This window comes from Pseudoliparis swirei, chromosome 24 (genome assembly GCF_029220125.1).
Source record: "Pseudoliparis swirei isolate HS2019 ecotype Mariana Trench chromosome 24, NWPU_hadal_v1, whole genome shotgun sequence".
NCBI lineage: Eukaryota > Metazoa > Chordata > Actinopteri > Perciformes > Liparidae > Pseudoliparis > Pseudoliparis swirei.
Window position 1 is genome coordinate 3,272,388 of NC_079411.1, and position 23,608 is coordinate 3,295,995.

At 42.2% G+C, this 23,608-nt stretch overlaps 3 protein-coding genes and 1 long non-coding RNA gene across 4 annotated transcripts; 2 read left to right on the forward strand and 2 right to left on the reverse strand.

The window, feature by feature from the left end:
• Positions 1 to 3,206: 3,206 nt before the first annotated feature.
• Positions 3,207 to 5,236, reverse strand: LOC130189764 (uncharacterized). Its single transcript, XR_008830865.1, has 4 exons — positions 5,161 to 5,236; positions 4,927 to 5,022; positions 4,605 to 4,789; positions 3,207 to 3,794 (listed from the first exon to the last, which is right to left on the reverse strand). It is a non-coding gene; the product is annotated as an uncharacterized LOC130189764 (long non-coding RNA).
• Positions 5,237 to 12,143: 6,907 nt separating this feature from the next.
• On the forward strand, positions 12,144 to 13,789 carry LOC130189759 (E3 ubiquitin-protein ligase TRIM47-like). The gene is made up of 2 exons (XM_056408694.1): positions 12,144 to 12,244; positions 12,777 to 13,789. Exon 2 carries the CDS (start codon positions 12,779 to 12,781, stop codon positions 13,787 to 13,789), a length of 1,011 nt encoding a protein of 336 aa, XP_056264669.1. The 5' UTR covers positions 12,144 to 12,244; positions 12,777 to 12,778.
• Positions 13,732 to 14,478, forward strand: LOC130189772 (E3 ubiquitin-protein ligase TRIM21-like). The gene is made up of 2 exons (XM_056408707.1): positions 13,732 to 13,993; positions 14,050 to 14,478. The coding sequence occupies exons 1-2, from the start codon at positions 13,828 to 13,830 to the stop codon at positions 14,454 to 14,456; spliced, it is 573 nt and encodes a 190-aa protein (XP_056264682.1). The 5' UTR covers positions 13,732 to 13,827; the 3' UTR covers positions 14,457 to 14,478.
• Positions 14,479 to 15,397: 919 nt separating this feature from the next.
• On the reverse strand, positions 15,398 to 16,313 carry LOC130189773 (BTB/POZ domain-containing protein 3-like). Its single transcript, XM_056408708.1, has one exon. It carries the CDS (start codon positions 16,311 to 16,313, stop codon positions 15,936 to 15,938), a length of 378 nt encoding a protein of 125 aa, XP_056264683.1. The 3' UTR covers positions 15,398 to 15,935.
• Between the last annotated feature and the right edge of the window lie 7,295 nt (positions 16,314 to 23,608).

The window sequence follows — 23,608 nt, forward strand, 5'->3', positions numbered from 1 at the left end:
GTGTTGGGGTGTGAGGCTTGACCAAGTCCTGGATGTAGACGGGGCCCGATCCGTTCGCAACTCGGTACACAAGTACCAATGTTTTGAAGTGGATACGGGAAGCCACTGGTAACCAGTGAAGGGAGGCGAGTAGTGTGGGTGAATGTAGGTTAAATACCAGTCGAGCTGCTGCATTCTGGATGAGCTGCAGAGGTCGGATGGCACTAGCAGGTAGACCTGCCAGGAGGGAGTTAGTAGTCCAGGGGTGAGATGATCAGAACCTGGACCAGAACCTGTGCCTCCTCCTGAGTGAGAAGAGGTTGATTCTCCTGATGTTGAGCAGCATGGACCTACAGGAACGTGTTGCAGGTGTAATGTCGGCAGTCAGGGAGAGTTGACTGTCGAGTGTCACACCAGGTTCCTGCAGTCGAGGTCGGTGTCAACAGAGATATTGAAGGTAATAGTCAGGCTGTGGGTGGGAGAGTCTTTACCTGGAAGGAGAAGTAGTTCAGTCTAGTCAGGGATCATTTTCAGGTGCTGTCTGGATCTCCACTGAGAGACGCCCACAGTTGGTGTCATCAGCATAGCTATGGTAGGAAACGCCAGAGCTGAGAGAGTTGGTGTAAAAAGTAGGGATGCACCGATCTGATCGGCGCCGATCCATATCGGCCGATATTCCCATTATCGGTTTTGATCGGCGTTCTCAAAACGGACGATCAGATGACGTAACATCTGCGAGAAAAACTATCAGAGACGTTTCAATCGCGGCGCATTGCAACGGAGATGATGCGCCCGGCGAGGGCCGCAGAGTGAGAGGTCAGAGGGGATCCTCACCACCGAGCGGCGTCCCCGTCCCCCGAGTTGAATCTCTGGGTCGACTCAGCCGACTCTCACATGTCTGAGCCCCTAGAGACTGATGCTCACGGTAAACACATTCGATCCTGAGCGCGCGAGGGTTTTGATAACGTTAGCGGAAGGATTTACGTGACAACATCCGGTTTTGCAAAGTTAGCGGAAAGAATCACGTGAAACAACATCCGTTTTTCAAAATAAGATGTCGACAAATCAAACATGAACATATAAAAGTAAACAATTAACTGATTTTGTATCTTTATAGATCGTTTCTGAGATTTAGCTTAAATTATGCTAACATTAAAACATTTTTACTGTACCAAGGAAGAGTTTATAAAAATAAGTCAGACTTTTGTATTGTAGCGTGAGACATTCTTGCAGCTCTCTACGTTGTTGCAGTCACCAAAGTGGTTAGCTAGTAGCTCCTAGTAGCTTAGCATTCACGGGAGAAAAAGGGCAGACGACCAACGTCTCTTCAGTCCGGGAACTCAACCGGTGTTTTATTCTGCGCATGAGCACAACAGCACCCCAACGGACACAGGTACACATGAACGTGTTACATTACAGCACAGAGCACTCAACATGGCTTTGCTACTAAGGAATATGCTCAACACTCCCACTCAAAGACATGTGTATAGCTCTCTATGGTGGTAAATAAAACCCCAAAAATACACAACTTCAAAATAAAACATTTTGCATACTGGCAGTGTTCTAAAAAAAAATCATCAAAACATTTCCATCTGTCAGTTTACATTACTCACCAAACAAATACCCCTTGAAACTCTCAAACGTATTCCTCGTCACTGGCTTGGTAAGAACATCAGCTACCATGTCTTCAGTAGGACAGTATTTTATAGATATGTTCCCTTCTGCGTGTGCAGACCGTATGAAGTGATACTTTATATCGATGTGTTTGCTTCTCTGTCTGCATACTGGGTTCTTGGATAAAGCTCTCGCCCCCTGGTTGTCCTCATAGATCTTGACTGGTACATGCTGGTTACCACTATCTATTCCCTTCAGTAGTTGTACAAGGTACATACTCTCCTGAGTGCCATGTACTCTGCTTCGCAGGTGGATAATGCCACTGTTGGCTGTTTCCTACTCTTCCACGATATAACTGGACCATTCTCAGTTCAGCTGAAACAGTATCCACTTGTGCTCCTCCGATCATCCTTATCGGCTGCCCAATCAGCATCACTATATCCCTCCAGCTGTCGTAAGCTTTCCTCACATTTCTGATCGTGTAGTTCTTGATCTATCGTACCCTTTAAGTACCGCAGAATGTGTTTTGCTGTGGCCCAATGTTGTTGCTTTGGTTCTGCTAGATACTGAGATCGTTTACTCACAACCCAGCTCAGGTCAGGTCTGGTACATGTCATGATATCAAGCGACCTACTATCTCTCTATATCCTGTCGAATCAATAACTTCACCCTCACTGTCAAAATGTAGCTTTTGCTCACATGGGGTGGATCTCGGTTTGCATTCGGACATTCCAAATGTTGCTAATATTTTCTCTGTGTCTCTTTTGAGTCATTTTGATCTCTCCCTCACTCTGTCTGAAATCGATACCTAGGAAGTGTTTAAGTGGACCCATATCTTTCATCTTGAACCTTCTCTTCAACATTTCTTTGACATCACTGAGTACACTGCAAAAACTCGGCCTCAAAAAACAAGAAAAAAAAGTAATAAAATGAGGGAATATTACTTGAAATAAGCCAAATTATCTGCCAACAGAACAGGAAAATTTGACTTGCCAAGATTTCTTAAAACAAGTAAAAGTATCTAGCCTTGAAGAACCCACAAATATCTTAAAACTAGTGTAGCCAGATGAAAAACAAGTAAATTTGTCTTGATACAATGAAACAATTTAAGAATTATTTTCTTAATATGTAGGAAAATGTGCTTAAATTCAGCAAATACAAGTACCATCATCTTGCAATAAGGATATATGTTAGGCAATATATCTTAAAATAAGTAATGTTACACTAAACACAAGTACATTCGTCTTGATACAATGAAAATGTAAGAATTATTTCTCAATATGTAGGCAAATGTGCTTAAAATCTGGAAATGAAAGTACCATCATCTTGCAATAAGGCTATATGTTAGGCAATACATCTTAAAATAAGTAATTTTACACTAAAAACAAGTACATTTGTCTTGATACAATGACAAATTTAAGAATTGTTTTCTCAATATGTAGGAAAGTTTCCTTAAATTTAGCATCCAATGCTTATGCAATATTCTTGGAATATCATGAAATTTACAGAGAAAAATACCATAATATGCTTAAAGTCAGTAATTTGACAATGTATATCATACTAGAAATGTGTAGTTCTTCTGTAAACCCAATGAAAAACACAGTACAACTGTATAATATATTATGGTACTTTATTGAAAAGTTCCAATTAACGGTGAACATACAAGACATGACAGTAAGTTTTGTAAAAACAACAGTTATACTGTAAACTTTATTACAGTTACGGTATTTTATTACAAAGTTCAAAGGAAGTTGCTGGCAACTAAAGTCACCAGAATTCCTTTGCAAAAACATGGTACAGTGTATAACAATAGGTTGGCATAGATTTTACAGTCAACATTTGATTATTGTAAATTACAAATGGAAATATCTTAATAACACCTTTGGAAAACAAGATACAAACCATCGTTGATGAAAACCTTAAGAAACTAACATTCTGTGAAAACAGGTTGAACTGATCCACTCACATGTGTTGTATACTCACAAAGCATTGTTGAGATCTTGAAGAAACAGGATGTGGACATGAAGGATATCCCATGAATAAGCAAAAGATTAGCCACTTGCCCAGAGTTGATGAAGAGCAATGAGTCTCTGTGTCCAGACTTGACTGAAGAGGGCACCCAGCATGGTAGAGTCTCACACAGACACAAAGTTCAGGAAGTTCTTCTTGAAAACTCGTATGTTGACATCAGGTGATCCTCTCTGCAGCCAAAAAAACAAAGCAAAGGCAAAGTTAGATTGATGCAGTGCTTGAGCATGATGCTGAAACAGATACACATTCACTGCCTTCTGGTAAACTGAGCTCCAATGATAAAGTCACCTTTATAGTTAAACAATATTAATAAGTCAGGTTCAATGTTGAATAAGGACATATTTTAGCATAAAGGCATTACAATGTGTTACATGTCTGTAATCTTGCAGCCCACAGATGAGTCCACTCAGGCAATCAAGACCATCATCACGTTTCACGTGGTTCGGGTTTCCAACCAGGGTAACAGCCCATCCAATTAATTCCATCATTTAAAAACATGTTTGTATTTTTTTAAGATACACTAACATAAAACCTTTTGATATACCCCTATAAGCAATAACACAATTTTTATTGCAAAAAAAGGATAAACTAGATTACAGTCGAGCCTGTTGTGGATTTGTATAACTGAAATACTCAGTGTACAATAGCTGATATATCTTCCTCCGCCTTACATTTAAATTGTTTTAATGAGACCCAGTCCAATTGCAAACAATGCCCTCCTGCATTTACCATTACATTTATAGTACATGTCACCTGTGTGCAAAGACAGAGTTGCAAACCTATTTAGGGTGGATTTGGGAAAGATAGTACACATGACGATATGCCATCGAATTAATTAAATGTTTCTGCTATACGTGGATCTAATTTAAGGGGGATATCAGTTCAAACCACAAGAAAATTAATAGAGGATGATCAATTGAGGGAGGTTTGAGTTGTGCTTGCACCTATCATTTGCTATACTGAACTACATCACCGCTTACCTCGATTTAGCCTCGACAAGACTGGTGTCTGAGTCATTAGGTCCAGACTGAAGACAGGTGGGGACCGAATCTCCTGCAGACATGCCATGATGTTCAGGAAACTGGAACTTAAGGCAGGCGTAGTCATCATTACTGCTTGAAGACTCACAGGTCAATCGGTTGTCTGTGGGCTGACATGATTCTCTCTACAGCCAGAAAAAAGACAATTGAAAAGAGTAACAATAATATAACTTTAAATAGCATTTACAACATGACAAAGTGGTTACAACAATAACAATTTATTCTGTTGTTAAATTAACACACTGAACTTAAAACCACTTACCACCGTTTATCCTTGACAACTTGTATCCGATCATGGGTCACACTAGTGGAACAGCAAAGAAGGTGTTGAGGTTCATGCTGGTAGTCGTAGTCACACCTAAAAAGACAGAGTAAATAGATAAAGGACAAGGGGAAGACGTACATCCTCTTCAGTAAAACCAAAATCATCTCAAGCATCAACTTTTGCTCTTTTCAATGCCAAGGTTGTAAATCAAAATGAAAAGGCTAGATTCACACTCAAGTGCCCCATGTTGTCGTCATCATAGCGGCCAAGGTTTGATTTCCGGTGGGCCTTTGCTGCAGATCCTCCCCTGTGGTGCTTGTGTGCTTTTGTGTGTTTCTCTCTAACACAAATAAAGAAAAAACATCAGAAAATATGTCATGCTTCTTGCATTTAAATGGATTATAATCTCACCGTGTTGCTGGGTGTCATTAAGGTCACGAAGTTGTTCCAGAAATTGGATGACAATGTCTGAAAGGTGGCAGGAGAAAATAATTAGCATTTGACGATGAACTAAATGTTCTTAATTTTCTGTACATAAATGTAAACATCGACTCAAAGGGCACTCTTTGGTGACGTCCTCATCTGATAATGTGGACGGTAAATGAAGATTTGATCATGAAACCATCCCCTCACTGGACAGCTCACGGAGCTTCTGAGGAGCTGTGAGCTGTCATGTCCGCCACAGCGCAGTTATAAGCGTCATGTTAACAACAGTCACGTGAACAGAGTCCCGACCACGTCAACAGCATCAAGTTAAGAGCGTCACGTGAACAGACCTGTACAATAACGTGTCTGGTCACGTGACTGTCCGGACTGACCGCTCCGGTATATGTGAGCTTGTCTATACATGTCTGCTTGGAACCAGTTTCAAAGCACTTCAATAGAATGGTCGTTATTAGATGAAGTGTGTAGCACGTGACCCCTCAGGTGTCTTAACCCACCTGCCACAGTAATGAACCTATAACACAAGCGTTAGCTAAACATTACCTGAGCTAACATGTGGTAAAGTAAGCTAATGTTGGCTCGTTCAACACAGAAACCGACAACCTACGTTACATCGACGATGTTAAAGAAACGTGAAGACACTTAACCATCAGATAGCTAAGTTAACTTACTCTTGACGTCCAAGGCGACACAGAACTGCAGAACACCATGCCTCGAATTCAAAAGTAGCTACCCGCTAGCTCACACGAGGCTAGCTCAACTCCTCACCAGAAAGCCGAGTAGAAACCTCAAAGTGTCACTAATGTTGCCCGTTCAATACAACGTTACTCTCTGAAATTAAATTAAGTTGGCATTCTTACCTCAAGAAGAGCTGTCATGTCAGGAGGCTGTTGTTCAATCTGTGGCGTTTCGTGAGTCACTGAGTGAAGTAGGAGAGCAGCGCGCAGCTCAAAGTGCGGAGAAGTGGCGCGAAACCGGGTTCAACAGTTCAATCTGTGATCGTTGCTTTCTGATCACTGCACCTGGCCTCGCCTTTGAACTCTCTCTCTCTCTCTCTCTCTGTTCTCTTGTCTGTCTCTGGCTGTCTGTGCTGTTTTCTTCTCTAGTAACTAGATTATTTGAAGAATACAATACAATAAAATAAAATCGCAGGACAGGACATATTACATTTAAGAATTTAAATAATAAAGGACATTTAAAAAATAATAAAAATGAAAGTAAATACAGTGTATCTAAGTGTATATTAAGTGAAAGCGGTGTAATGTTCATTGATGTTGTTCAATTTGAGGAGGATCTGGCCAGAGGTGATTTATTGTAAAGTCTAATAGTTGCCAGGAATGTTCTCCTGTAACTGGAAGGTTCTCCTGTATCATGAAGGTTCTCCTGTATCAGGAATGTTATCCTCTATCAGGAATGTTCTCCTGTATCAGGAAGGTTCTCCTGTATCTGTCTTTGTGAAGCGGAGCTGAAGCAGTTTGTTGGAGAACGTGCTCCGCTGTCCCTGCAGTAGGTGGTGGAGAGGGTGCGGTCCATGTTCTCCAATATGGACAAACATTTCTTCATGTCCTCCTCTCCACCTGTTCCGGATAGTCCTCTTTGCAGCCAATGATGGAGCTGGCCTTCCACACCAGTTTAGTGAGTCGGTTGGTTTTCTCCAGTTACAATGCTGCTCCCCCAGCAGACTACGGAGAAGTTCAGAGCACTGGTCCAACAGCCTGGTAGAACATCACCAACATCTCAGAGCACTGGTCCAACAGACTCGTAGAACATCATAATTGAGATTTTTCATATATTACAAACATTTGAGGACTTCCTTGAAAACCTTCAAAGGAGTGCATTTGTTTTCTTCTCGTTTTTTAAACCGCTACCAAGCAGGGATGCTAAGTGCTAGATATTGCCAGCCTACATGGTTGGGCCCCATTTGGGAGGGGCTACAACCTGGAAAAGAAAGCTAAAATCTGACATGTTTAGAATAAAAGAAGCTAAAATCAGCCCAAACTCTTAACAGGGTCTCAGATTTACAAAGCCACACACCCTCTTCAAGTCCTGGATTTCAGACAGCCAATTAACTTTTGTGGGTGTTTTGGGGGAAATGTCACCCCTTCATCTCATTGTAGGCCCTGTCTTGAGTGTTTGTGTTCAATTTTGGATATCCAGGACTAATATTTAGGAGATTATGACCATTTTTGCAAAAAATATGCGAATATAAGAGAATGAGGCCCAATTTGACCATTTGGACCTTTTTTGGGGGCCCTTAAATTGCAGCTATCAGTCCCAAACTTTAGGGTATTCATATTCAGATGTCCTCTAGAGGATCCACATCTCTAAGTTGCTTGAAAGTACGAAAATTAAATAAAAGACTGGTTTTAAGGATTTTCCTCTTGTGAAGGTTTTGGAGATTTCACCCCATGACCTCAATGTATTATATTTAGGTAAATATTATAAGGTTAATTTGAAAGACAATTAGGAGGTTACGGGTCAGTTGGCTGAGTAGTGTGTGTGTGTGTGTGTGTGTGTGTGTGTGTGTGTATGCATGTGTTTAAAAAGATGTTAGTGTCAGAATTTATTTTAATTTATTCATTATCATTTCTGATTACAAATATTTGACACAGTGCTGTCGTTGATGTACATTTTATTAATAAAAGTACACTTGTTCTCTGATCTTGAGAATTCACATTTATCTTTTATTGAAGACGGAATCTGACAGATCTGCTCACTGATGTCATCGAAGGTATAGGCGCCAAAGTACTGAATGGTAATATGTCAGAATTTGGACTGGTGAAAAACATATTTCCTTTTGATTCCAACGCAAGTAAAATACCATCTTGGAGATAGAATAGAATTGCACAACAGTTCAAATGACTCAGTGTTTTCCCCAGATATGTCTATTATATACAATTGTGTTCTGTATTTGGTCTAGGAATACATAATTGCTCCGCTGTGTTTTAATATTGACACCAAAACAATAAACTCCATTGAGTTTTTATTAGTGCTGTGAAAAATAACGCGTTAACTCAGTTAATTAAATTACAGGTTTAACTAGTTTTTTTTTTTTTTACGCATTTAACGCATGCGCAGAATGAGCTTCCAATCCGTCTGTTGTTGGTCATCTCTAACCAGCAGCATGTCATTCTGTCTCTACGTGTCGCAAGCCTTTTATTCTTTTAATATTGCTGATTATGGCTTACAGCTTAAGAAAACTCTAAAATCCTATCTCATAAAATTTTAATATTTCCTCAGACCAAGTAAAAAAAAAGATTTATAACAGCTGAGTGTTTGTCAAGGCTCAGGAAACCCTTGCAGGTGTTTCGAGTTAATTAGACAATTCAAGTGATTTGTTTAATACCCTACTAGTATACTTTTTCATGATATTCTAATATTTAGAGATAGGATATTTGAGTTTTCTTAAGCTGTAAACCATAATCAGCAATATTAAAAGAATAAAAGGCTTGCAATATTTCAGTTGATTTGTAATGAATCCAGAATGCATGACATTTTTGTTTTTTTAATTGCATTGCAGAAAATAAAGAACTTCATCACAATATTCTAATTTTCTGAGACAGTCCTGTATGTGATTAATCATAATTAATCCACAGAAACCTGTGATTAACCTGATTAAAATTTTTAATTGTTTCACAGCCCTAGTTTTTATCTGTTTTTAATTTGTAAAGAGATGGAAAGGATGGGAAGCTTGAAATAAGAAAGTCTGACTAACAAAGCAGTTCTGTACTTGTCAGTGTTGACCAAACAGCCTTATGATTATGTCAATTCTTGTTTCAAGCATTAACTTGCTCAAAACAAGTAATAACATCTCATTAACAAGTTTTAATACCTTATTAAGATAATTAAGGACTAAAACACTTAAAACAAGTGAAATGCTCCAACACGAAAACTGCCTTGTAAGAAGAAATATCTTGTCAGTCAAAAAACAAGCATAGATTGCCTTAATTTGAGATATTTCATCTTACTTAGATTTTAATTTTTGCAGTGCAGCCGGTCGGGAGGAAGGCCAACGTCCGCGAGCAACGCGCGCATCACGGCGCTCAGCAGCTCGTCAGGCGTCGTGTCCTGCAGACAAGCAGCAGGGCTCGTTAACCCCAAAGGTCAGAGGTCAGAGGTCAGGGGAGGAGTTAGAGTACAGGGAGTATTCGTAGCTTCATGGAGTTAAAGTACAATAAGTATTCTCAGCTTTTAAAGTACAATACGTTTTCTCAGCTTCATGTAGTTAAAGTACATGAAGTATTTTCAGATGTATGAAGTTAAAGTACATTACGTATTCGTAACTTCATGTCGTTAAAGTACAATAAGTATTCTCAGCTTTATGTTTTTATTTAAAAGTACAATAAGTATTTTCAGATGTATGTAGTTAAAGTACATGAAGTATTCGTAACTTCATGTAGTTAAAGTACATGAAGTATTCTCATCTTCATGTCGTACAACTAGCAGCAATAAAGTTACACATGTTTTCTGAGCTCATGAGTACTCGTTAGTCCCAGTTACCTTGAACGCCCCTCTCTTCGCGTTCCCGATGGCGGTCCTCCGTCCGTGAACCACCACCACGTCCTGCGGGCTGCTGCCCGGCGAAGCCGCGAAACTCGTCCGCCCGCGTACATCCCGCGTGTACCGGGGAACCGGAGGACGACAAGTGGCGGAAATGACTTTTAAACTGTGCATTATGACAAAACACCAGAGTTTAATCTGCGAGATTAATACATGGAGTTCGTACTCTGCTCCCAGCTGTCAACTGGCGGGACGGAAAGCGCGGAGGGACAAACTACAGCGAATCGAGTCCGAGCGGTCGATGCTCTGTAGATGATCAGCGATCGAGTAAATGACACGTGAATTAAGACAGATATGAGCGTGAAGGTGTGTGAATTAATGATATTGTGTGTGTGTGTGTGTGTGTGTTTGAGTGATGGTGATCTTGTGTCAATGTGTGTGAATGAATGATCTTGTGTGAGTGTGTGTGAGTGAGCGTGTGAGTGTGAATGATGTTGTGTGTGAGTGTGAATAAATGAAGGATAGTGTGTGTATGTGTGAGTGTGTTTGAGCGTGTGTGTGAGAGTGTGTGTGTGAATGAATGAATAATTAACAACCAGCACGAGCCGCTGCAAAAATGGAAACAATTGACTGTTTTCTCTTAATTTCCACAAAGTCCATAAGACAGAAACACAGACCCAAATAATGCAACGCAACGTTTGACGGAGTGTTTTCATTGGACACCAGGGGACCGCAATGCATTGTGGGATTCCAGACCGGCAACGCAACAACTTGAGGGTTGAAAGTGGCACAATTATAACTTGATGCAAATCACAGTTATTTAGCTTGAACGTGTTTTCAACGAGAAGAAGCAGCAGACAACAAATAGTTATGAGTTGATGGACAGGTGACGTCAGGAAGAGTTCAACAGGTGTGAGCTTTGCCCTGCGCTTTGTCTCTCAGGTTGCCTTCTGCTTTCTCCGCCCTGCGACACAAACACAGTCAGAGTCCAAACTATTAACGTTTTATTAAAAACAAAGAGACAGTTGAAGCACACAAGTCCCCTTAAAAGACAAACTAAAGCTACAAAACTAAAAGAGCTGCAGACAGGGTTGCCAGGTCTGTGTGACAAAACCAGCCCAATGGCCAATCAAAACAAGCCCAAACCAGCCCAATGGCCAATAAAACAAGCCCAAAAAACAAGCCCAATATCAGAACTCAAAATATGCCCGTGCCAAACCATATACACTGCTTTTAAAGTCCAACAACATTGCTATCATTGCCAAATGTATTGTAATATCTACAAAGTAACAACAAATGGTGAGTATGCCAGCATTAAAAGCAGTTTTCCCGAAACAGTTATTTCACCTAGGTCCTAAAATGGCCTTGTGTAATTAGATACAGTATATTATCATAAATAAAATATAGCTCTGTGAAGGTGTAGACCAATTCACTGACGGACAACTAACCTGTTGCTTTGTCTTGAGGCTTTCTTCCCTTTTCTCTTTCCCTGCCTGGACAACATGAATGTACTGTTTTACTTCATATGCATTTACTGTAGTTAATGCAATACCTTATTTCAACTGAAACACCTTATGTTGCTTCACTATATTTTTATCAGATACTTATAGTTCAAACAATGTACGCACTGACAACTGGAGAACGGAGCAGCATTTCAATGTGTTTCCTGCTTTGCTGTGGTTTTGAAGATCACTGTAGTGCGCCATCTCGGTTTTGCAGTACCGACAAAAAGCTTTGTATCATCCCCAGCCACACGTTCTATCCATTCTTTAATTCCGTTTTCACTTTCCCATTCTTTCAGATATTTCTTCCCGTATTTAGCCCACTTACCGGGTGGCATGTTTCTCCAGTGTAGCTAGCTACACTAACTACCAGACCAGAGTTGGGATCGAGCGGGTCGCGGGAGACTGAGAGCGGCGAGAGCTTTAGGTGCGTGTGTGTATGTGGGCGTGTCCCATGTCCATGTGTGTACGTGCTGATCTGGAGTCAGTTTGGTAGGATTTGGGTAGAAATAAATTATTTCATTTAAAATATGGATTAAAAAAAAAAGATATTCATGTAATTTGCATGCAGAATAGGTCTACCCGAACCAGCGGACAAGAAATTCAACCCGCGGCAACACTTCAAAAGTAGCCCAATTCCGCGGACCTGGCAACACTGCCTGCAGCTTTACTGTGTTTCATAAGAGCTGCAGATAAGAGGCGGAGCCACCCTGAAGAGGAGAGCTGCTGCGTCACACTCAGGAAACGAGAGTTAACTTCAGTCAGAAACACTGCAGCCGAGACGAGTCTCTGCTTTTCCCTCAGAGACGATTCAAAGTGACGTCTTCAGGTTTTTCTCAACAACTCAACAGAGTCTCTTCCAAACACTGGTGAGTACATCTGATCATATTCACACCTGTGATCACCAGGATTAACACAACACTTTAGCTTTACTCAGGAAGTTCCTCTCTTATCACTTCATACCTGATGAATTATTAACAATATAACTATGGCTGTCTGTCCACAGTCCCACGACACAGAAACTCACTTTAACTGCTTCAAACTGTCTCAGGAGGACTTTAGTAACTAGTAACTGAATCTGTGGTTTTCAGTTTTGTCTCACGCCGACTTCCCTGCTATTGTTACTGTTCATGATCACTTCCTCTATTTCCGCTAGTAGTTTCACAATAAGAGTTTATGGCTTTTATTGTGAAGCAGCTGGAGGAAATGTGATGTGTTAGTCATCAGTAAGCAGAGCTTTGTTGTCAGAGCTGCTCTTCAATTATAAAGTGGTCTACACAACAGGAAGTGGACATAATCTGTGCCGTTTGTCGTTCTCATACTTAAAAGAACAATATTTACAGATAGACATAAAACTATTTTGAATATTAAAAATATATTTTCTTTCCTCAATGTGTGTAGATATGGCTTCTTCAAACTATCTGCCGTCTGAAGATCAGTTCCTGTGCTCCGTCTGTCTGGATGTGTTCACTGATCCAGTCACAACACCATGTGGACACAACTTCTGCAAAAAGTGCATCAATGATTACTGGAATACCAACAACCAGAACATGTGTCCACTGTGTCAAAAGGTTTTCTTCTCAAGACCTGAGCTGCTCGTCAACACTTTGTTCTCTGAGATGGTTTCTCAGTTCAGACAGTCGACTCAGCAGAAAGCCAGCAGCAGCAGCTCAGAGCAACAAGAGTCCAGACCAGGAGAAGTTCCCTGTGACGTCTGCACTGGAACCAAACTGAAGGCCCTGAAGTCCTGCCTGGTGTGTCTGGCCTCCTACTGTGAGACTCACCTGGAGCCTCACCTGACAATGTCAGGCCTGAAGAGACATCAGCTGATGGACCCTGTGGAGAACCTGGAAGACAGGATGTGTCTGAAGCACGATAAACCTCTGGAGCTGTTCTGTAGGACCGACCAGACGTGTGTCTGCATGCTCTGCACTGTGTTGGACCACAAGATGCACAATGTTGTTCCTCTGAAACAAGAATGTGAAGGAAAGAAGGTGGAGCTGCAGAAGACAGAGGCTGAAACTCAGGAGATGATCCAGAAGAGACGCCTGAAGATTCAGGAGGTCCAACACAACGTGAAGCTCAGTGAGGAAGATGCAGACCGAGAGAAAGCAGATGGTGTTCAGGTCTTCACTGGTCTGAAGGAGTCTGTGGAGAGAAAACTGAAGGAGCTCATCACTACGATAGAAGAGAAGCAGAGAAGCACCAAGAAACAGGCTGAAGACGCCATCAGAGAGATGGAACAGGAGATCTCTGATCTGATGAAGAGGAGCACTGAGGTGAGAAGCTCTCCCTCTCTGAAGACCACCTCCACCTCCTCCAGAGTGTCCAGTCCCTCAACATCCACCATCCACCACCCACCAAGGACTGGTCTCAGGTCAGTGTTCCTCCAGCATCACATGAGGGGACTGTGAGGAGAGCTGTGTCTCAGCTGGAGGAGACGCTCAGTAACATGATGAAGACGCTGGTTGAAGTGAAGATGAAGAAGCTGGTTCCTGAAACTGAGCTGAAGAGGGTCCAGAAGTTTGCAGTGGACTTGACTCTTGATCCTGAAACAGCTCATCATGACCTCAACTTGTCTGGTGACAGGAAACAAGTGAATGATACTGATGTGAATAGCAGCCATTCTCCCCAACAATCCACAGAGGTTTTCTTCTTGTCCCTGTGTTCTTAGGAACACAAAGTTTCTCTTCAGGCAGATTTTACTTTGAGGTTCAAGTTAAAGGAAAAACTGAATGGGATTTAGGAGTGACCAGAGAGTTGAGCAAAAGGAAAGGACCAATCACACTGTGTCCTCAGAAGGGTTACTGGACTATATGGTTGAGAAATAGAAACGAGTATGAAGCTCTTGATGATCCTCCAGTTCTTCTCTCCCTGAGGTCTCGGCCTCAGAAGGTGGGGGTGTTTGTGGACTATGAGGAGGGTCTGGTCTCCTTCTATGACGTAGAAGCTGCAGCTCTCATCTACTCCTTTACTGGCTGCTCCTTCAAGAAGAAACTCCTCCCATACTTCAGTCCTGGTCTTTATAATGGTGGTAAAAACTCTGCTCCTCTGATCATCTCTCCTGTTGGAGTAAACTAATCATTCTCTTTGGTTATTGTAATGATTTAGACTCAACCCTGTGTGGGTTAATGGAATTTTAAATCTGGATGAATACATCGTGCTTATTAATAAAATGTACATGATGTATGCTTTTTTTATAGGTACATTTGATTTTCTGATTAATATGAATATCAACAGAGACATCCAAAAATATGCTTCTTCAATATAGAATCATATAAAAACTGTTTATTTAATTCTTCCCCTCCACTTTGAAAGAGAAGAAGAAGAGATCACAGAACTATTTACACGTCTGCAACATGGAGGAGACAAGAACAAGGATGTGGTACAAGCACCAGGTCACGTCTTTCACAATAAAAGCACAGGAATCCTTGACCATTCTTTAAATACACACTAAAAAATAAAAATAATAAAGTGTAGAGTTATGAATGAAATCCTTCAGACAAAAGACGGAAGAAGTCGGGAGTGAGATTAAGCTCTCGTGTTACACATAAAATAAAAAAGGTTATTTATTCGTTTTATAATCCGGAATTCAGAGCTCGTCCGTTGCCTCCGCGCGGCTCTCAACATGGCGTTGTCGCCTGCTCAGGTAGAGCGCGCCCACGGGGTCTTTACGGTGATGCTCCGAGTGTCACGGAGGAACAACAACAACAACAGTAAACACCTGCACAGGTGAAAACAGAAGCAGGTGCTTCGGTTTGCGTGTTTTTTTAAAGTTCACGTCTCGAACGCGTTTTCAAAGGCGGATCGTGGTGAGAGAAAAAGTCAGATGAGCGACATTTAAACGTTTTTAACGTCAAACTGACGGAGCCAGAACAACCTGCCCTGCGCCGCGCATCGGAAAACATCGAGAAGTGTTTTTTAAACGTCGTCGGGGTCAAGCAGGAAAGTGAGGAAGAGACTCGTCTTCTTCAACTCCCGTGACGAACCGTTTGAACACGCCTGACCTCTGGGATTAAGAATAATAATAATATCAACAAAGTAAACAGATTAATCATGAGGAACATTGAGCGTGACAAAAGGACAGACAGACAGATTCAGACCCCGCCTCCTCACACGAGGTCAGCCAATCAGCACAAAGCAATGCAGAGATTGGTGTGTGTGTGTGTGTGTGTGTCTTTGTGGGATTATGATCATAATGTACCATCACACCATGAATAAATGTGCAGTTACACGTGACTCTCCCTTCCTTCTCTGGGCGTCTTCGGTCAGGAATGCTTTGTTCCAATATGACATTTTCACTTTGAGTTCTCGGGTATCTGACACACGGCTTTAGCCGAGACACGGAGCGTCCTGCCCGGGCGTCTCATCCAATCACCGCCGTGTTGACCCGACCTCGACAACCGCTGTAAACAAACAACAACAGAGGCGTGAAGGAACGGGAGCTTCCAGACTTCTTCACGCTCCCATCAAACCGTCTCCAGAGGCTCAGCGGGGCAAAGTCGCGAGTCCCTCCCTCCTCGGAGAATCGTCTTCGCCCCTTCAAAATAAAAGCCCCGCTCAGGCGTAGAAGACCAGCTCGGGGATCTGGCCCCCCTGCACCCCGGTGCCGTTGGTGCTGTCCGAGGAGCACTGGAACTGGAAGGTCACCTTGCCGCACTGCACCTCCGTCACGCCCTCCTGGCCGAAGTAGCTCAGCTCGTTGCCGTCCAGCACCGCGCTGGCGGTGTAGAAGGTGTCGGGCTCGATCTGCACCGGGTAGTCGAACGACACGGCGAAGGTGCTGCTGGAGCCGTCCGAGAAGTACTCGATGACCCGCTGGGCCACGGACACGCCCTGGCGCTTCAGCTCGATCTTGGCGCTGTACCGAGCGCATTTAAAAAGGGGTTTAATTGATGACTTCTTCTTCTTCTTTTTAGATTTGTAGGCGGATGGCATCCAGTGAACGGTGCATTTCCGCCACCTACTGCAGTGGAGTGTGGACCAGAGACCCTATCCCCTTACAAAACCAAACAAAATCAAACCCAACAAAATACCCACAAAACAAAATCAATAAAACAAACAAAACAAAAGGGAGATTCAAAAATGTCAGTGCTTTAAATTCTATTGCTTAATCCTGTTTCTTTCAAATATTGTAATACCTGTCCTGCCCCCAATGTTAACGCATCTGTTAGATTTAGTTCCTCCACTCCCAGCTTCCTCTTCAACATGTGTCGCTCAAGTGTGTATTTCTGACAATGACAAATGATCTGTTCTCCAGATTGTGGTCCTTGACAGTCTCACATCGTCCTGTTGGCTGTTTATTGACTAGATGCATTGTTTAGTTCAGCCTTGGCCCGATCCTCAGTCTGGTGACTCTGTGTTCTTCTGCTCTGCTTCTTCTAGCTGGCCTCCCTTTGCCAACTTCCCTCTGCACAGCATACAGATGTCTTCCTGTTTCCCCTACATCACAACTATGCTGCCATTCCTTCATCATGTTTCTTTTGATAATTGTTTTAACTTCTGCTTTGCTGTGTGAATGTCCGTCTTGTGCTGCCTTTCTAACGCTTGTGTTGCTCGTGTATCTGCTCTTTCGTTTCCTTGCACCCCCCTGTGTGCTGGTACCCACATAAATGCTACGACAATACCCATATTCTTTAGACGGAACAGTGTTTCATATGTTTCATTCATTAAATCCTGCCTGCTATGTGAAGTGAATGATTGTAATGAGGATGTTGTTGAACTAGAGTCTGAACAGACGATGACCTTTTGACCCGAACCTCCTCTCCCCACTGCAGTGCTGTTAAGATGGCCAACGTCTCCACTGTAGACACAGACAGATGCTCTGAGGTTCTCTTCTTAACTTCATATCTTAAGGACGGTGATTGCAAACCCAGTTCTCCCCGTCAGGGTCTTTTGATCCGTCTGTAAATGCTGGAATAAATGATAAGTATGTCGTCTCCAGTCTATCCTCCACCATTCCTGCCACGTTATTATTGTCTTTAAATGCTTGGTCTTTGTCTAAAGAATAAAGATCAACTGACACTGAGGGAAAGAGCCATGGTGGTGTAATTGATAGCGGTATTGCAGGGGTGAATGTGATCTGATCCAATGACATATCTTTGGCTAACTTCTCACTGCTCCATGCGAAACACTCCTGCTTGGCCCGGTCTCTTTCCCAACATGGCAGAAGCACTTTTTTTGTTGGATGATTATCTCCAGAATGCCCTTGCAGGTTGGCCCAGTAATTTATAGTTAGGAGCTTGCGTCTCAGATGCAGCGGCATCTCACCCATCTCCACCTGCAGAGCAGCCACCTGGTCTTAAAGCACCACGACAGTCTCAGAGCTCGGGATCGCAACACTTCCAGCTTCTTTAGGGACGTTTTTGCAGCTGATCCAAATACGACACAGCCGTAGTCAAGGACCGACCTCATCAGAGCGATATCAAGATTTTAATCGCAGCCCTGCTGGCTCCCCATTCTGACCCTGTTAGACACCTCATTACATTTAGAATCGTTTTACATTTCTTGACTATCCTCTGAATATGCTCATTCCATGTTAATTTATCATCGAGCCACACACCAAGGAACCGAAAAACTCTCACTTGTTCAATCTTTTGTCCGTACATCTCGATCTGAGCATCAACTCCTCTTTTCCTAGTAAACATGATTGTTTTAGTTTTCCCCACAGAAAATTTGAATCCCCATGAATACGACCATCTTTCTACCACTTTCACAGCCTCTTGTACTTTACCTTTAATGTGATTTATGTTCTTCCCCCTCTTCCACAGTGCTCCATCATCAGCAAATAGAGATCGGCCAATACCACCCTGGACTTGAAGGAACACATCATTGATCATGATGGAGAACAGTATGGGACTAATGACACCACCCTGAGGTGTCCCATTCTCTACCAGGTATCGTCTAGATCAGCGGTTCCCAAACTTTTTAGGCCACGCACCCCCTTCTACATCCCGACCGGGTTCACGCACCCCCAATCCCCCACACCTTAAAAAACACGCAACAGAGCCTATTTATAGCCGCATAAATCGGACCAATGCGAGAACTGTTTGCTCATATGGCTTGTTACAAGATTTAGTCCGCTGTATAAATTTCAGTTCCACAAGGCGTCACTTTTAAAGAGCAATAAGAGGCAGATTGCATTTCACATTTATTTACTTAAACACAGTAAGCCATGTAAAGAACAAAGAGTGGCACATGCATAGGCTCAGAAACAGATATAAATAAAAAAGGAGGAGTCCATATGAGGATTTTCACATGCAGCGCAGGTGGCTCAGCCTGCAGCAAGAGAGATAGAGAGGGAGGGGGAGAAAGTGAGAGACGTGAGTATTCCCAGTAACCTGTAGCAATAATAACAATAACATTTGGCCACATACATCTATTAATGCGACGGATGGGCCTGCATCTTTGCACAAAGCTCTCCCATGTTTGGCGCAATTGAAGACAGTTTAAGCCTCAGATCTTCCTCAACAGCATCCAGTCTTTGCCGATATTTGGTCTTCACTGGTGTCAGAGCAGAGAAACCACCTCACTGCACAACACGCACTGTGGCTTCGGGCAATCTGCATTGCCAATCCAAGTGAAGCCCAGACCCAGATAATTGTCATCATATTTCCTCTTTTTTTCCCAGTCTGATGCTCACTCTCGTTTCCTCTTTTTCCCCCTTGACTCCGCGATGGGCCTCTGTGCTCCCGGTTTGTCTGTGATATCCCTTCCTCCTGCTCCGTCTCCTCCGTCTCCTCTTTCTCCGACTCCCGGTCGATGTCTTCTCCCGGTCTCTCCCCAACGCACCTCTCCGTTTCTCTCGCCTCCGGTTCCTCTCTCTCTCTGTCCCTCTCCTCTTTTATTGCTGATAGCTTCAGATGTCCCACCTGACAGCTTCCCCGATTTCAGCCAGTTTAACATATTTTCATGGATGTTGCTGAATGAATGAAATTACGTTAGGTGCACAAGCTAGGCTAGCTAGTTTGTACGAAAAAGACAGTCTGGCGGCCGGACCGGAAGTGCATCTATTTATTAAATTGTACGTTTTTAATTTTAAATTTAAATCTTACAAAGGGAATTTTTATAATTAAAAAATCCTACTCAATTAAAAAAAAAATATGTTTAATATTAATTATTACACCATTAGACCACATTTTTCCTCTCGCGCACCCCCAGGGGTGTGCGCACCACACTTTGGGAATCCCTGCTCTCAGGTAAATGGGGCATCACTAGGACTATTAGTATCGTCTCTCTTTCCAAGAACATCGGGGTGAGCTGATGGCGTCCTTTCCCGTCCTCTCTTACCTTCTACCGTCAGGTTGTGAGCGCTGTGGATTTCTGTTGGTGCTTTTGCAATCCTCTCTGCCCTCTCCCCATCTGCCGTTTCCTCCCCCTCTTCAACACTGGATACTGCCACACTTTCCTCATTCCTCTCATGCTTCTAATCATCCCCCAAATCTCTCCCACAGGTGTTGCTCTTCCAATTCTGCTACAATAATTCTGCCAGCTTTCCCTTTTTGCTTTACGAATGATTCTACGAACCTTTGCTTGTGCTGCTTGTATTCTATTGAAGTTTGGAAATGATGCGATCTTCTTCATACCTTCAGAGCTTTGTTCCTTTCTTGCACTGCTCTCCCACACTCCTCAGTCCACCAGGGGACCGCCTTTCTTTTCATCCTTCCTTTACTTTTAGAAATTGTTTGCTTCGCTGCTTCCAGTATTGTAAATGTCATTTTTGTATCAATCTCCTCAATATCTTCATTTAAGTCTGTAACGGATCCCCGTATATCAATCGGCGTGAGACTTTACTGCTGGTGAACTTCTTTATTTCCTTTCTTCCGTTGTATAATCGTGAACCAAAACTCTTGACTTAAAACCTCCTTGTCACCACCGTAAGAGCGTTAGCCTCATACGGGTCCATTACAACTATCAAACTTTAAATAAAATGCGCATCCGTCGGTAACATTTAGCCGTAACGTCAAGTTTGTATATTAACATAAAATAAAGGTGCGCTTCCTTTTAACATTTCAAAATAAAAGTCAAATTTAGCTCAAACAGGAAGTAGATTAAAACATATACAAAATCATTAAAACAAGACAATATAAAAAGGCAAAACCAATGAAGCAGATACAAAATAAGGCAATCAACACAAAACAATAAACCTTTTAAGGGGTTATTTACAAAGTCTATTTTATCCATTTCTTGCTCGCATATATATTTGAAAAGTTCCCATTTTGCCCTATTAAACACCCACTTCCCTCTCACCTCTCCCTGTTCCTGACTCCTTTGTAATGCTATTTGACACTTTATTGGAAAATGATCACTGCCCACTGATGTTTCCTCTTCTCCCTCCCACTCGCATATCCCTGCTAAACTCCTCGATACAATGGTGAAGTCTAGCGCCGACATGTTCCCTGTGTGCACATCGAGTCCCTCTGCCATCGTTTAAACAAACCAAATTGTGTTCCTCAAGTAACTCTTCCATTACCTCCCCATTGAGATCTGTTCTTGCTCCACCCCATAATGTACTATGTGCATTAAAATCTCCACATACCACCACCTTGTTGCCACCTATCCTTTCAATTTGTGCCAATCTATTCACCTCTAATTTTTTACAGGGATTATAAAAATGTACAACTATGACCTCTCCTTCCCTTGCCCAGATCTCCAGTTACATCTTGGAGCTCGGTCCCTATCTTCACCTCTAAATGTGACGTCTTCACTAATAAATGTGGCACATCCTCCTCCCTGACCACCCTCCCTATCACACCGAACACACGCATATCCAGCTAGTCTGAAGTCCACATTTGGTTTTAACCATGTTTCCTGTATGCATATGACATCTGGCTTACTACACTGCAAAAACTCAGCCTCAAAAAACAAGAAAAAAAAGTAATAAAATGAGGGAATATTACTTGAAATAAGCCAAATTATCTGCCAACAGAACAGGAAAATTTGACTTGCCAAGATTTCTTAAAACAAGTAAAAGTATCTAGCCTTGAAGAACCCACAAATATCTTAAAACTAGTGTAGCCAGATGAAAAACAAGTAAATTTGTCTTGATACAATGAAACAATTTAAGAATTATTTTCTTAACATGGAGGGAAAATGTGCTTAAAATCAGCAAATACAAGTACCATCATCTTGCAATAAGGATATATGTTAGGCAATATATCTTAAAATAAGTAATGTTACACTAAAAACAAGTTCAATTCAATTCAGTTTATTTGTATAGCCCAATTTCACAAATTACAAATTTGTCTCGGAGTGCTTTACAATCTGTACACATAGACATCCCTGCCCCAAAACCTCACATCGGACCAGGAACAACTCCCAAATAACCCTTCAGGGGGAAAAAAAGGGAAGAAACCTGGAGGAGAGCAACAGAGGAGGATCCCTCTCCTAGGATGGACAGATGCAATAGATGTAATGTGTACAGAAGGACAGATTTAGAGTTAAAATACATTCAATGAATATGACAGAGTGTATGAATAGTTCATAGTAGGCATATTCCACGATGGAGACCTCCACGATCCATCAGGCAGATGGCGGTGGGGAGGAGGAGGGCGAGTCTCAACAGGACAGTGGCGTAGTCATGAGCAGGAATTACGACCCAGACGATCCATCAGGCAGATGGGATCTATGCGTCTCATAGGGTCCGATGACCCCATGAGACGTAAAGTCAAAAGGACTTCCGGGAGAAAGCAGAGTTAGTAACGGTGATTGAGAGTTGAAAATTCATCCTTCAGGAGAGAAAAAGAGGAGATAGGTACTCAGTGCATCCTAAACGTCCCCGGCAGCTATAAGCCTATAGCAGCATATCAAGGGCTGGACCAGGCAAACCTGATTCAGCCCTAACTATAAGCTCTGTCAAGAGGAAGGTCTTAAGTCTACTCTTAAACGAGGTGACTGTGTCTGCCTCCCGGACTGAAATTGGAAGCTGGTTCCATAAAAGAGGAGCTTGATAACTAAAGGCTCTGGCTCCCATTCTACTTTTTAAGACTCTAGGAACTACAAGTAGTCCCGCATTTAGTGAGCGTAGCTCTCTAGTGGGGCAATATGGTAACAAGCTCTTTAAGATATGATGGAGCATCACCAATCAAGGCTTTGTAGGTTAAGAGAAGAATTTTAAAAGTGATTCTTGATTTTACTGGGAGCCAGTGCAGAGCAGCTAGTGCAGGAGTGATGTGATCTCTTTTCTTAGTTTTAGTGAGAACACGAGCTGCAGCATTCTGGATCAACTGGAGGGACCTAAGAGATTTATTAGAGCAGCCTGCTAATAAGGAGTTGCAGTAATCCAGTCTCAAGTAACGAACGTGAACCAATTTTTCTGCATCTTTTGAGACAAGATGTGCCTGATTTTGAAATATTACGTAGATGAAAGAATGCAGTCCTTGAGATTTGCTTTACGTGGGAGTTAAAGGACAAGTCCCGATCAAAGATAACGCCAAGATTCTTTACAGTGGTGTTGGATGCCAGGGCAATGCCGTCTACAGAATCCACATCACCAGATAATTGATCTCTGAGGTGCTCAGGGCCGATTAAAATTACTTCGGTTTTGTCTGAGTTTAACATCAAGAAGTTGCAGGTCATCCATGTTTTTATGTCTTTAAGACATGCTTGAATTTACAGAGTTGGTTGCTCTCCTCTGGATTTATCGATAAATATAGTTGAGTGTCATCTGCATAACAATGAAAGTTTATGGAGTGTTTCCTGATAATATTGCCCAAAGGAAGCATGTATAAGGTAAATAAAATTGGTCCAAGCACAGAACCTTGTGGAACTCCGTGATTAACGTTGGTGGTTATCGAGGCGTCATCGTTTACAAATACAAACTGAGATCGATCTGATAAATAGGATTTAAACCAAATTAGTGCCGTGCCTGAAATGCCAATCGACTGCTCCAGTCTCTGTAACAGGATGTCATGGTCAATGGTGTCGAATGCAGCACTAAGGTCTAACAAGACCAGGACAGAGAGGAGTCCTTTATCTGCTGCCATTAAGAGGTCATTTGTAATTTTCACCAGTGCCGTCTCGGTGCTGTGGTGTTTTCTAAATCCTGATTGAAATTTCTCAAATAAACTATTATGATGTAGAAAGTCGCACAACTGATTTGCGACCACTTTCTCAAGGATCTTGTACATTCATCTTGATACAATGACACATTTAAGAATTATTTCCTCAATATGTAGGCAAATGTGCTTAAAATCTGGAAATGAAAGTACCATCATCTTGCAATAAGGCTATAT